Source organism: Cheilinus undulatus, linkage group 11 (assembly GCF_018320785.1).
Source record: "Cheilinus undulatus linkage group 11, ASM1832078v1, whole genome shotgun sequence".
Lineage (NCBI taxonomy): Eukaryota > Metazoa > Chordata > Actinopteri > Labriformes > Labridae > Cheilinus > Cheilinus undulatus.
This window is the reverse complement of record NC_054875.1, coordinates 24234830-24248119: the sequence shown is the minus strand read 5'-3', so window position 1 is coordinate 24248119 and position 13290 is coordinate 24234830. Positions and strand designations below refer to the sequence as shown.

At 44.1% G+C, this 13290-nt stretch overlaps 1 protein-coding gene across 6 annotated transcripts in view; it reads right to left on the bottom strand.

Annotated features, from left to right (window-relative positions):
- The window catches only part of si:dkey-151g10.3 (serine/threonine-protein kinase WNK1), a 48303-nt gene that overhangs the window by 8371 nt on the left and 26642 nt on the right, over nt 1-13290 (bottom strand). For 2 of the 6 annotated variants that reach the window (XM_041800192.1, XM_041800187.1), the window contains exons 5-19: nt 12711-12868; nt 12444-12532; nt 12106-12325; nt 11552-11870; nt 11306-11424; nt 10680-10880; nt 6943-10254; nt 6629-6669; nt 4003-4138; nt 3788-3904; nt 3606-3707; nt 3459-3507; nt 3203-3355; nt 987-3070; nt 607-853 (exon numbers count right to left, since the gene is read on the bottom strand). In XM_041800192.1, coding sequence (XP_041656126.1) covers nt 607-853; nt 987-3070; nt 3203-3355; nt 3459-3507; nt 3606-3707; nt 3788-3904; nt 4003-4138; nt 6629-6669; nt 6943-10254; nt 10680-10880; nt 11306-11424; nt 11552-11870; nt 12106-12325; nt 12444-12532; nt 12711-12868 — 7347 coding nt within the window. The remainder of the gene's footprint in view (nt 1-606; nt 854-986; nt 3071-3202; nt 3356-3458; nt 3508-3605; nt 3708-3787; nt 3905-4002; nt 4139-6628; nt 6670-6942; nt 10255-10679; nt 10881-11305; nt 11425-11551; nt 11871-12105; nt 12326-12443; nt 12533-12710; nt 12869-13290) is intronic. The other 4 variants (XM_041800190.1, XM_041800191.1, XM_041800189.1 and 1 more) reach the window with 3 other exon arrangements.

The window sequence follows — 13290 nt, the reverse complement described above, 5'->3', positions numbered from 1 at the left end:
TGTGTTTTGAGTTGTCTTGCATGGAGCTTTGCTGTCTATACTCAGCCAGCAGGTGGGGGTGAGGACGTGAGATGGTTGCTGCTGGCAGTGCTTGCAGACTTGGGGATAAAAGGGGAGGGAGGGGTTGATATATGAAGGAATATGTCCTGGACACAGGCACAGCTGGGTTATACTCCAGGGCTCATCTGCACTGGGATGGGCATCAGATTTCTGATGCCATCCTCTTCCTAAACTGTGCCAATCTTCCACCCTCCTCTACTCTTCACTGCTCTCGCCCACTGCGTGAGTACCCCATGCAAAAAGAAAGATTGCCAAGAAAATTAAATAAAGTCAAAAGAAATGGATAAGCAAAAAGCAAAAACAATAATGTATGTAGTGATGTCGACACGGACATTACATGGAGTCATATTACGATATAATAACAGGATTTATGAGCTGTAAACATTAACATATTTTAACATTAACAGTTATTAGTTCCTGTTGGTTAAGCAGGTTATTTCACTATGTTAAAACTAGAACTAGATATTAGGTCCATGCCCCAACATCCCATTCTCTCTCTCTTTCGCTCTCTCTCGCGTGCTTGCCCGCTCCCTAAAAGGACGCTACCTTCTTGGACTCTGGGCTTCTTGAACAAGCTGGCGGAGTGGCGCAGTTTGCATGCCCAGTTTTTGAATTTGCGAGTCCAGGATTTCTTGCTAACAGGATTTCTGATACTAGGACATGTCAGGTTTAGGCCAAAATATCCACCTCCTGCATTGTGCTTCTGCTGTCCATGCCGGAGGGGGATCGGGTGCTGATTGTGGGGCCATGATGCATCTCCTGTGGTACTGGTGTCAGAGTGTGGGGGTACAGCCTGGAATAGTTACAAGAATTAAGAGTAGCTGCATGAAATTTAGAAAACGTTTAAAATTCACAAAGAATCAATGCAGTGAGAGACAAAATCAAAAGAGAATGACATCAAAATCTCATCCATTGTCTTTACTCACAAGGATAGTTGGTTCTCCTGGTACAGGCGGGCGTTGAGGCCCTGCAGAGTCCTCTTGGGTGGGAGGTGGTAGAGACATAGGAGGGGTAGATGAGGCAGAAGTGGAGGGGATAGATGGGCCTGGCTGCTGCTCCACCGGACCCTGCTCCACAAAATTGTGCACATCTGAGGAATTGTCATCTCCTCGGCCATCCCTCTCTGGGTCAGGGGATGTTGAGGAGGAACGTGAGGTGGTGGAGGAGGTGGTAGAGGATGAAGAGTGAGGGGTTGTATCTGAGGAGGTGGAGGCAGGTGGGGGCATAGACTGTGGCTCAGATGACTCATCTCCTCCCACTGATGTGGAGGCAGCTGATGTAGGCCCTGAGGCAGCTCCCCCTACCTGTGTGCCACCGCTGTTGTACTCTTGATACAACAAGTTTCTCAGCTTTTCATCCAGAGTCTTTATACGGTTGTCTACGAAATCAATTTTGGGGGGGCCTTCACTGTCCGACTCAGCCACAGAGGAAGGTTGTGCAGGGGAGGGCGTCATTGTGTGGGAAAGAGAGGGTAACGGGGCATCAGCAGTGCCCAAATTGAGAGGTGGAAGAGAAGAGTCAGAAGAAGGGTGAAAAGCTGCAGAGTAGCTATATGTTTCCTCAGTTATACTAGTCTCTCCTGTGGAAACCTCTGACTCTGACATCTGTAGAGAAGACTGCTTCTGCAGAGAAAACTGCTGCTGTTTCTGTGGCGTTTCTGTTGCTTTAACCATCTCCTGTTGCTGCTCATAGTTTTGCACCTGTTTCTGTGACTGCATGTGTTGCTGTGCCAGCTCAGCAGGGATTTGATTTTGCTGTTGAATAGGCTGTTGTGAAACAGTGTTAACACTGAGCTGTGCCTGTTGTTGGAGAAACTGTTGACTTATTGACATGGGCAGCATTTGACTCTGATCTGATTTTAAAGCCGCAGCAGCACCCATAAGAAGCTGTTGCTGCTGCTGCTGTAGCTGCTGCTGCACCATTTGCTGTTGCTGTAGATGCATTGTCTGTTGTAGGTTTGACTGTTGCTGCTGGGGATCAATTGGGGCCTGATGTTGTGGAACTACAGCAGCTTGGGGTGCCATAACCTGTTGTTGAACCTGCTGTAACTGATGTTGTTGCAGCATCTGTTGCTGATACTGTGGAGTCTGCTGTTGAGGAATCGATGGTTGGGCTTGCTGTAGGGACATTGGTGGAAGAAACTGCTGCACAGACTGTTGTAAGAACTCTGTATGACTGGGCACAGGCAGCCCCTGCGCCTCAGTCAGCTGTTGTTGAGGTGGTATTTGTGTCTGCAAAAGTTGCTGATGCTGTAGCTGCTGCAGTGTTTGACCCTGTTGCAGCTTGAGTTGTTCTTGGGACACTTGCTGTTGTAGTGGTGTTGATGTTTTCATTTGGTGTGCTTTTTGATCAAACTGCAGTTGCTGTTGAACTGCTGGTGCCTGCTGCTGTAGCACAGGTTGTAGCTGTGGCTGGAATTGTTGCGTTGGTTGTGGGGCAGGCTTGGCAGCCTGGATGAGCATCTGCTGTTGCTCCAAGGAAAGTTGACTCACTGTAGAGGAGGTCACTGTACTTGTGGGAGGAGGGGAGATAATAGACTGCTCCACTGTAGCCACACGTGGCCTCGGAGCAGTTATTACTGCGTCCACTGTACATTGACCAACAGGGGAGCAACTGCTAGTTCCTGGAGAAGAGAACGTTTCTGGCAAAATGGCTGTGGGAGATACAATAATAGGAGCAGCTGACAAGGTCAGAAGGTTAACAGCAGCAGGCGCAGGTATTCCCATGGATGAGGGCCCACTGGGAATTTGGTTAGCAGATGCAGAGGTGAGGCCTGTCAGTTCAGTAACACCACCTGAAGCAATGACAGGGGCTTCAATGGTGGAGGCTGGTGCTGAGATGCTTTCAGGGACAGCTGTTTTAGGAGCAGGGGCAGCATTTACTGAAGGGACCATGGAAGCAGGAGCTGAGACAGTGGAGACTGGAGGGGAGCTAGCAGAGAGGGTGGGGCAGGGGGGAGAAGCCATTCCAGTCAAGGACTCCAGACTCTGGGATCCTTCACTTTCTATGGCTGCAGAGAGGAACAAATGGTTAGTTTATGTTATGCTACCAACTTGGGGGTGTTAATAAGCCACAGCATTAGAGTTAAGAGCACTGAAGTGAACTTGAACTTTGACACAGCACTGATTTTAGATGAGCTTACTTTTCTCTAGTATGGGAGACTGAGGAACCCTTGTTTCTGAAGTAGGTGGTGTTGTCGCTGTTCCTTGTCCAGACAGAGAGTCTCTATGTCGGATGGTCTGGTTGATAAAGAAGCGCCAGCGTCCGACTGGGGAGGAATGCGGCACTGAGTCCACTAAAATTATAAACAGTTTTGAAAAAATATTAGCAAGTTAAAGACTGACTAGAATTTAGTTTATCTGTAGTTTCACTTTTTTGTTAATAATTGAGTGACTCACTTGTTGAGCTAGTTGGAGTGCTCACATGCAGCTGGTCAGTTGACCCCGTCTAACAAAGACAAAAAAGACAAAAGCAAAAACAAAAATCAATATACTGAATAAAAGATTGATTAAACCTCAAAAATAAGTATTTGGAAATCAGTATACCTGAGAATGTGTTTGGAGGAGTTCATGGGCTTTCTTAACGATGGCTCTTAGCTCCTCCACAAATTTCTCTTTCTCTACATCAAGAACAAAGTCCTCCTCCACCTGCACACACAAAGCATTAAGATAAAGAATGATTTCTTTTCATCCAGAAATGCAGGCAAACGTAATAGAAAACAGCCTACCATGTAATCTGCAATGTCCTCAGGTGCATCCCCTTCAATGTCAAATTTAAACGTCACCATCTTGTTACTGTGGGTCTCCAGCTGGCACTCCACCATATTGTCACCACTGCCAGACACCTGAGGGGGAGGAGAAGACAAAACATGACACGTTCTGTACCAAAAACACTTCAATAGAATTTAGCAATATTAGTCACTATTTGTAGGTTTTTTCACACCTGAAGCATGCTCAGCTGGAACTGATGTGCAACTTTCTCAGGCCTCTGACAGGAAGCTCTTCTTTGAGCCTTTAGTTTCTCTATCTTCCCATTGGCCAAGGTATGAAGAGATTCTTCACCATTAGCAGGAACAGATCTGTTGGGGGTAAGATGGTGGGACTGTTACATGCCATACATCCATGACTCTTTCCACTGTTGGGTTCCAGGCTTAACCAAGCCTCCTTCACCTTAATTATTCTTTAAAAGATATTAAATGATGATGACAAAACCAGGTTGCATTATACTGTATTACACTATGCAAAACTTGGTTTGATCATGCAGCCTGATGTTTCTCTACAACTCTATGAACTATCAGTGAAATGTGAGAACTGCATATCAAACTGAAGTCTTTCCTAACCATGGATAAACAGACAATCAAAATGTTGATTATGCACTATAGTGGGGCAATCTGATTTCAAAACTGTTGTTTGAGAAAATAATGAACATCCATGCAGGCCTGAAAAGAGGTACCTTCTGTCAACAAGCCTTTCATTGACTCTTGTTCTAAGCCAGTAATGGTTGTCTAAACATACACTTATCAACTTAAGTTTAACATACACTCACAAATTCAAGTTGGCAAACATCACAGATATCCTGCAAAGTAAAAAATGTTGTCTAAGTGGTCCAGTGTTTGTAATATAGTGTAATAAGCATCTAGTGGTAGACATGATGAGCAAGTTCACAGGACAAGTGTGCAAGGGAGGATTTAGAACATGTGGGCTAGGGCTGGGCTGGTCCCCACTTTAAATAAATTTGAATATGTACATAAAATTCCTAAATCAAAACATCAGGCTAAGTTAAGTTTGTTTTGAGTATTATAACTTCCTGAGAAGTAAATATAAGTATATCAAAAAGGGGACTATTTGTATTACATTAGTCTAATGAAAATTCTAATATATGTTCATGCCATGCATTTGCTGTTTGTGCACCAAATGAAAGAAAATAACATTAGTAAGTATCAGTAATGATAAGCAGAATAGATCAGATGCATAATATACCCATCTGTACATGTACTATGTTGTGTTCTCCTTTTGGACTTTGTACCTTAACAGTGAATAAAAGGCCAAGCTGACAGCGTATTTCTTGTAACCAGTTTTTTCTACAAATTTATCACCCCCCTTTATGCTTCCAGGTCAATTCTAAATAAATTGCACTAACTGCAGTCTTCTTTGCTTGGGTCCAATTTTCCTTTCTACACTACCATTGGCATAAAATTGGCATTTTAACTACCATGTATATGAGTTTTCTGTTATTCCCCCTCAACACAATACTGTTTTCTAGAAGTGGAGAACCGTATTGAAGAATTGAACACAACTATTACACTCACGTAAAAGTACAGTTACTCTTGTTAAAATTTACTTAAGTTATTTAATGTGCTGGTCTATGAATCTATTCAAGTAAAAGTAAAAAGAATTTCATTTCAAGCTTACTTTAAGTACTGAGTACTAAGTAGCTACTAATGACTTGTACAGTAAAATATGATCTTTCCTTACTGGCAATAACAACAAGAGAACAGATCTCTAACCACATGGTTCAGATAAAGCCACACTTCTATAATTAAGTTAAATACACAGCAAAATTAACCGTGGTTATTAAACTTAAATTGAGTTAAATTTAACACTTTAAAAGTGTCTACATTGGTCCAAAAAACATAAAGTTAAACTTTATTTCTGAAAGTGTTTAATAGTTAAAATGACAGATCTGCAGTAATTCTTGTAAATCTGTGGCAAGGTGGGTCAGTGGATAACTTCATTTATGGTGAAAATGTACCTCACATCAAAAAACAACCACAATCCACCAGAAACATCACCAAAAAGATCCCAGCAGGCAGCTGTTTTGGGATGTGATGTGGAATCATTCTCTTGCTGTGTGCTACTGTGTAGTTAACAGCTGTGGGAAAAGTATTGATTTTAAAATGTAATCAAAAAAGTACCAGCACCAAATTAAGCTATTCAATTGCAGTATTTTGAGTAAATTTAATTAGTTACCCTCCACCCCTGCTGTAATCTTCAGCCCATTGGCTCATGAAGAGACTCAGCTACCAGGACCAACACCCTGAGACCCTGTTAACTTTTTGACTTAAACCCAGTCGGTTCCCATACTCAGGCAAAGCTTTGACTATAACCACCAATTTGCCCATCTGTCCCTGCTGAAACATAGTTTCAACTCTTTATTTTGGGGTCTTCTATCCTTGTCCATTCTCAGCTTCAATACCCACTGGCTATCTCTGCAGACACCCCATCAGGACTATCAGTCAGCACCCACACTGTATCAGGTTCCTGCTGAGCTGAAGCAATCTTCCCCTAGTACTGCTTGGCAACCTTAAAGTCCACAGTCCCTGTGCTGCTGTGGCACTTTAAGGAGACCAAACTTGTCAAAGGAAGAAATCAGTGTTGTCAATCATTTCAGATTATTGATGAATATTAATGAATTAATTCAATTTGAAACAAACGAGTCTAATAGAGAGAAAAATCATGAATTTGAAATGCTTGTGCATGCGGCTCCAAAGTTCTGATTTTTAAACTCTTGTTTCTCATTTACATGCAAAAAGTTTGTGAACATTATAAAGTAATGAAATCAAACATACCCTGAAGAATGATGCTCTGCACTCAACAGGTACGGACCATCCTGTAGTTACATGAACGCAGACACAAAGGAGCATGCAGGTAAACAGAAAGCATTTAGTGATACTGAATGCAAGTAAATCAGTTTAAGTAATCATTGATAATGTCATTGTTAAGAACACATTTTCTATTAAAATGAGAACATGTTAAAGAATTAACACCTGTTAGTTTCAATCAAAGAGGCTCAGTCAAAGTTGTTTTCACATTATCAGAAAGCAGTTCTAGCAATAATTCTATCTTTGTAAATGAATACAGCAATCGTTAAGTCTTCTTGTACCTGAGCACTGCCCAGCAGGGAAAGGTCACAGTCTTGCAGCAAGCCTTGGGGAAGTTTGGGGGCATTAGAATCAAGAGATTGTTGAGTAGCAACAGGCGGAGGGGAGGTAGGTATAAAATCAGCCTGTCCTGGAATGGTTGCCTTGGTTGCTGGAGGAGATGTAGGCAGCTCTGGTACAGCATTAGCAGCAGGATAATGGGTTGGTAGGGTTGTTTGGGTACATGAGTTATGAGAAGGGCTGAGGGGTATTTGTTGAGCAGCAAAGACAGCATGGGGTGGAACAGGCTGTTCAGCAATGGGTGTCTCAGTGTGTGTCTGAGTGTGAGAATGAGCCTGCACCTGAACGTGGGTCTGAGTTTGGGAGTGTGCCTGGGCCTGAATGCTTGTTTGTGTGTGTGTGTGAGCTGGAGTCATTTGCTTGGTATGGTGTTGTGGAGATGGAGGGGGGCCAGCTGCAAGATGACTATAAAGGGGCAAAGCCTGTGACTGAGGTGCGGCCACAGTACCAGGAACTATCTGTGAAGCGGGATGCTTCAGCAGATGTGGGGTAGGTGAACACTGGGGGGGCAGCTGGCTCTCCTCAAGGGGTATTGCAGCCTGATTCAGAGAAAACACTGGTTGGATTGCAGTTTTTATAGGCTGTGACAGTAACTGAGTCTGAGGAGGAGGAGAAGCAAGTGGTTGCTGTGTCTCAGAAATCTTCTGTAGTGGTTGTTGGTATTGTCCCATACAATGAGGCAGAGTAGACTGGGAGATGGGCTGAATGACTGATGGGTCAACAGTGCTTCTTGAAGGTTGCTGCTGTGCCTGCATGACTGGATGTGATGTTGTCTGACCTGCAATTACAACTTGTCCAGCCTGCGTTACAAGATGGGGAGGACCCATAAGGTTTGCAGGGGCGACCCTGGAGCTGAGATCATCTGTAGTGGGTCCAGCACTTCCAGCAGGGCCTGAGGACAGGATCATTTTCTGAAACTGCATTACTGGCTCTTGTTGCTGTTGCTGCAGCTGTGTGATATGAGTAATATCCTGTTGTGCAGAAGGCAATGTTTGTTGGGTTAGCTGAGGAACATACTGAGCAGGTAAGATTCCTGTGGCAACCTGAGCATGCAGCTGGATTTGTGGATGGCCTTGATCTTGTTGCTGTAGCTGTATCTGCACCTGCCCAGGCATTTGAGCATTTTGCTGAACGTAACTCTCATGATGAGTCTGGCTGGAAATCGAGGTTAATACAGCTGGAGGCTGAACAGCAGCCTGGCTTGGTTGTCCTGTCATCTGATTGTCAACTGTTGGGCCTTGACCATGAGGTATCTGGAGCAGAGGCTGAGTCTGGATCAATGGCTGAGCAGCTGCTTGGCTCTGTGTAGGAATTACAGGTGCTTGATAACTAGCCTGTAAAGGAACATGCTGGCTTTGGATGGCATGTGTCTGTCCTTGGATCATTGTCGCTGGGGGAGTTACTTGAGCCTCAATTATAGCCTGGGCTGCTTGAACTGTGGTCTGAGCAATAAACTGGACTGGGATTTTACCCTGGTCCTGGAGATTAGCCTCACTTTGTCCTTGCTGGGTGAAGACTTGAGAGGTGATAACAGGACACGTCTGGACAGGAATTTGCACAGTCTGAGTGGCAATGGGGACCTGGGCCTGTGAGACAATTTGAGTTTGGTGTTGGAGCAGTTCAGCAGCTGGAGGTCCCATTGGGATATGAGGTTCCATAACAGGAGGGCGTTGCTGCTGGATTGGTACTGCTTGCTGTGGTTGCTCCATGACTTGCTGCTGTGTGAGCGGCACATGAGGTATAAATTGAGTGGCACTCAATTGTGGAATACACGTGCCCTGTATATTAGTTGGTGACTCCTGCATCTGCTTTTCACTGTTGGTTTTTTGCATCTCCTGAAGTTGACTGATGGTTGCTTTCTGCTGCTGATCTTGAATCTGTTGCTGTATCAGAGCCTGCTGCTGCATTCTCTCAGCTTGCTGTTGCTGCAGCAGGACCTGTTGTTGATGCTGCTGTTCCAGCTGTTGCTGCAAAAGAGCCTGCTGCTGCTGCTCTATCTGCTGCTTCAGTTGCAACTGTTGCTGCTCTTGTTGTTGTTGCTGTAGCTGAGCTTTCTGTTGTAGTTGCTGATGTTGTAAAATAGCCTGCTGTTGCAAGTGCTGTTGTATTAGTGCTTGTTGCTGCTGTTGTTCCATTTGCCGCAGTAAGGCCTGCTGTTGCAGCTGTTGTTCTTGTTGCTGTTGTGTCAGCTGGGGTTGCTGCTGCTGCAGTACAGTTTTTTGCTGCTGTTGTCCACTTAGCTGTTGCCTCTCTACTTCATTTTGGATTCCAGTTTGTTGAAATATCTGACTCTGCTGCTGTTGTTGTAATGGAAGCTGTTGTTGATGCTGCTCTAACTGATGTTGTAAAAGTGGCTGATGTGGTTGTTGTTGTATCTGACCTTTTGGTTGCTGCTGTTGCTCTTGCTGTTGAATGAGAACTTGTTGCTGTTGTTTATCCAGCATTTGTTTGTGAAGAAGCACTTGTTGCTGTTCCAGTTGATGCTGTTGTAGTGGAGCCTGCTGCTGCTGAAGCAATGTTTTTTGTTGTTGCTGATCAAGCTGTTGCTGTACATATGTCTGATGTTGCTCTGGTACTAAAACTTGTTGTTGCTGTTGTAGCAAAGTTTGCTGTTGCTGAAGCTGTTGTTGCAGTAGTTGGGGTTGTATTACAGTCTGCTCACAAGGTTCCCCTGTTGGTTGCTGTTTGTAAGTCTGAGGTTGCTCCCCTGTTTGTGCTAATGACAAGGTTTGCTGCTCCATACCTGTTTGTGAAGGTAAAACTGGCTGCTGAAGAAACGACTGATGTACATAGGTCTGCTGCTGAGCCTCATGCTGATGTTTCTGGACAACTGTAGTCGAAACGATCTGTGGATGTTGTTCCGTTGCCTGCTGAGTTGCGCTGACTTGATCATGCAGTGGGGCCTGGGCATCCATTTGCTGTTGTGGTTGTTGCTGAAGGGCGGAGGTATGGGGATCCATCCCTATCTGTTGTTGTTGGACAATAGTCTGCTGAGGGATCATGACGGGCTGTGTTTGCTGAGTTGCTGCCTGCGGAATGATGTCAGTGAGCTGCATGGGCGTGGCGGGGGGCTGGGTCTGCTGAGCGAGGGGCACAACAGTCCCCACTAGTGCAGCAGGATCACCCACTGACATGGATGTAGTGAGGACATTAAACTGAGCTTGTGGTGAAACAGGTGGTATGTATGATTGAGAAGGGGCCAATGAGGTGTGGGGAGTGGCTGTTTGAAATGCATCTGATGGGAATGTTTGTGACTGCTCAGTGATAATGACAGAACGATGATTGGTGATGATTGGAAAAGGGATGAGAAGAAAGCAGTAGAAAAATTAGGTAAGAATAAGCTTTGGCAAATCAATAACACATTTAGTTTTACACAACAGGGTTTCTCACAGGGTTTAATAGCAGAGGTGTGCTGCACATTTAAAATACAGTTTATTTAATAAAAGAGACCAGTAGAAAAATAGCATCTTCCATCTCTGCTTTTGACTACCTTAGAGAAATCCTGTATAGCATACAGTCAGATGGTCAATCACAGAGGATGATGAGGATGATTTGGCATTGGATAAGTAGTTAATTGAAGAAAGAGAACCCAAAATATGACAGACAAGTGGGACCATAGCTTTACTTGCATTAGCATTATGCTGAATGGTGTAGATAATAGTAAAATCACCCCTTTCACCTGATAATATTGTTGTGGGACACTTGGTGATACCTGTGGAACCATGGAAATGGGCTGAATAAACGTCTGGCCAATAGGTCCTCCTCCGCTGTGGCCTATGGACATGCTGGACATGCTAACACTCTGGCCAATAGGCACATTAGGGACACTCCCACCTTCACCGATTGGGTGCATATGAGCATGCGCCACTGCTCCAGTGCTCTGCAGGGCAAGATAACAATTAATGAAGGATACAATTTAGCAATACAGGCATTCGATTTATTAATTGATTTATCATGCATTGGTGCATCACTATATCTAGTTGACTCAATATTACAAGATCCCCCAAAAAAGTTTAAGTGCAGGTTTCATTCACAACAATTTTGAGTTTGTTTCATTTCTTATCAGGCTTAAACTCTTACTTTTTACCTTATTTAATGTTTCTCCTCTTTTATCGCACTGTTCTTGGGCCAATTAACCTCCTCTCACATTAAGGCCAACAAGAGAAGTTATTTTAAAAGTTTTTTTAAAATTTTATAATATCAGTGTCTGTCACCAGGGCTTTGAGAATTGTGTCATCAACTCAGGATCAATCAATATTCTGTCCCACCCCTAATGAACAATGTGAAAACCATGCATTGACGTACAGATGCTGTAGAGGGCAGAGTCGTCTGGGAGAGGGAGTAAGCATCCCCCTGCTGCGAGTATGCCTGGCTCTGTCCACTTGCATAAGATTCACAGCTCGCAGACCCCATACTCTCACCTGCTGAGTGATTGAAAATATAAACATAAGGAATGTTAAGTTTTGTTATTCACCAGGCTTTTTTTATTAACTCATTCTTCACGGCAGTAGTGAGGCAGAGATATACTTATACAAAAGCTGAAAGCTCTACCTGGTAGCCTAAGCGCTGTCCCACTAAAAATGTGTTGTTGCCTGACATGCTGGTCAACTTCAGGTAGCTCCTCGCCCTCCTGTCCTCCTCCTCCACCTCCTGTTTGTCCAGCTGTCGTTGGCCCCAGAGAGGAAGTGCAGGTGGGATGAGAAAAGGTGTAGGAGGTGAGAGAGGAGTCCCTTCTTTCTTCATATCCCTGCTGCTGCTGGTGGAGCTGCTGCTGCCGCCGCTCCCGTGACTTTTTGATCAGATTAACTCTGTCCCGGATTGATTTTCCCACCACCTTGGCATCACTCTCATGAAAGAAGCCTGACTTTACCTTAAGGAGAGAGAGAGAGCAAGAGAGTTAATAATGAGTAGAGGTAGGTATGGTAAATCTAGGTCATAAGGGGGTTCGAAGAAGAAGCGAGTAAATGAGCTGAAGGATTTCCCTAACCCCCCAACTTCAAATGTTGAAACTTCAAAAACATTTCCCATCCAACTCTATTGCCTATACCTGGGACTCAGAAACCCTGTTCTCCACTGGTTAGGTGTGAATTCTCCCTGTTTCTCACCATCTCTAGAGCCACTTCCTCAGCACTATCATTCTCAAGGTCATAGCTGAACTCGATAGCCTCATTGTCTTTGTGCTTCCCCTTCAGCTTCTTGGGCTCTTCAACCCAAATCCGGAGAGCCAGGCAGTCCTGGGTGCCTGTGTCCTCCTCTGCCAGCTCCACCCGCACCCCTGTGTCCTCCCCGAAGAATGCATGGTTCAGGAGGTCCTTGATAGAGAGTCTGACAAGGGAAGGGCAACACAAAATGCAAGTATGGTAAAACAGGAACCATTTTTATATGCTTGGCTTATAAGTAGTCAATTATTGTATGTCCTGTCAAGTCAATAAAACTTGCTTACCTCTGGCTCTTGTTCTGACGAATGCAGCCTTCGATGATCTCTTTGACCTCTGGGTCATTAACTTTATCAAAGCTAGCTGGCTTTATCCCCTACAGGAAATAAATGGGAGATTACTTGTGTTAAAAAATGAGAAATTAATGGAATTAAATACGTACTGTATCTGAGAATGAGTCATTTTCACCACACAGACAAACACTTTGATCTAACTACTTCAGACTGAGGTCTTCATGTATCACTTTGACTTTATTATGCGGTCAAAAGACTTACACTTGTGACTTTGCGGTAGATCTGAGCAGCATTTTGACATTCAGAGTAGGGGTATTCTGATGTGGCCATCTCCAGCATGCACATGCCGAAAGCATAGACATCCACAGACTCATCATAGTGCTCCTCATACATCTCTGGAGCCATGAACTCTGGGGTTCCTGGTTGATCAGATGGAGGACCACAGTCAATAAAAGCAGAAACCTAGTTTAGTCTGATACCACAATGAGTATTAAAAATCTGTATCTAATGCCATATAGAAGTCCACACAGAAAAAAAAAGTTAATGTAAGAGTTTAAACTTAAGTTAAACCTTGATCAATGCCTTTCCAGAAATAGTTTGAGCTTCCTGGCTTTATTTAGCCAAATGGTACACATAGTGCACAGCTTAAGCTGGCGTACATCCTCATCAGAGTTCTCTGCTTGCATTAAGTGCTGCCCACATGGATTTTAGAATGAATCTGTCTCTGTAATCTTTACTCTTAAGACACCTGAGACTTTTAAAATCTTAAAAGTGCTGAATCAAAAGAGGACTGTATTTATAGAACCTTCATTGTGGTAATTTATATACTGCATTCCTGGCA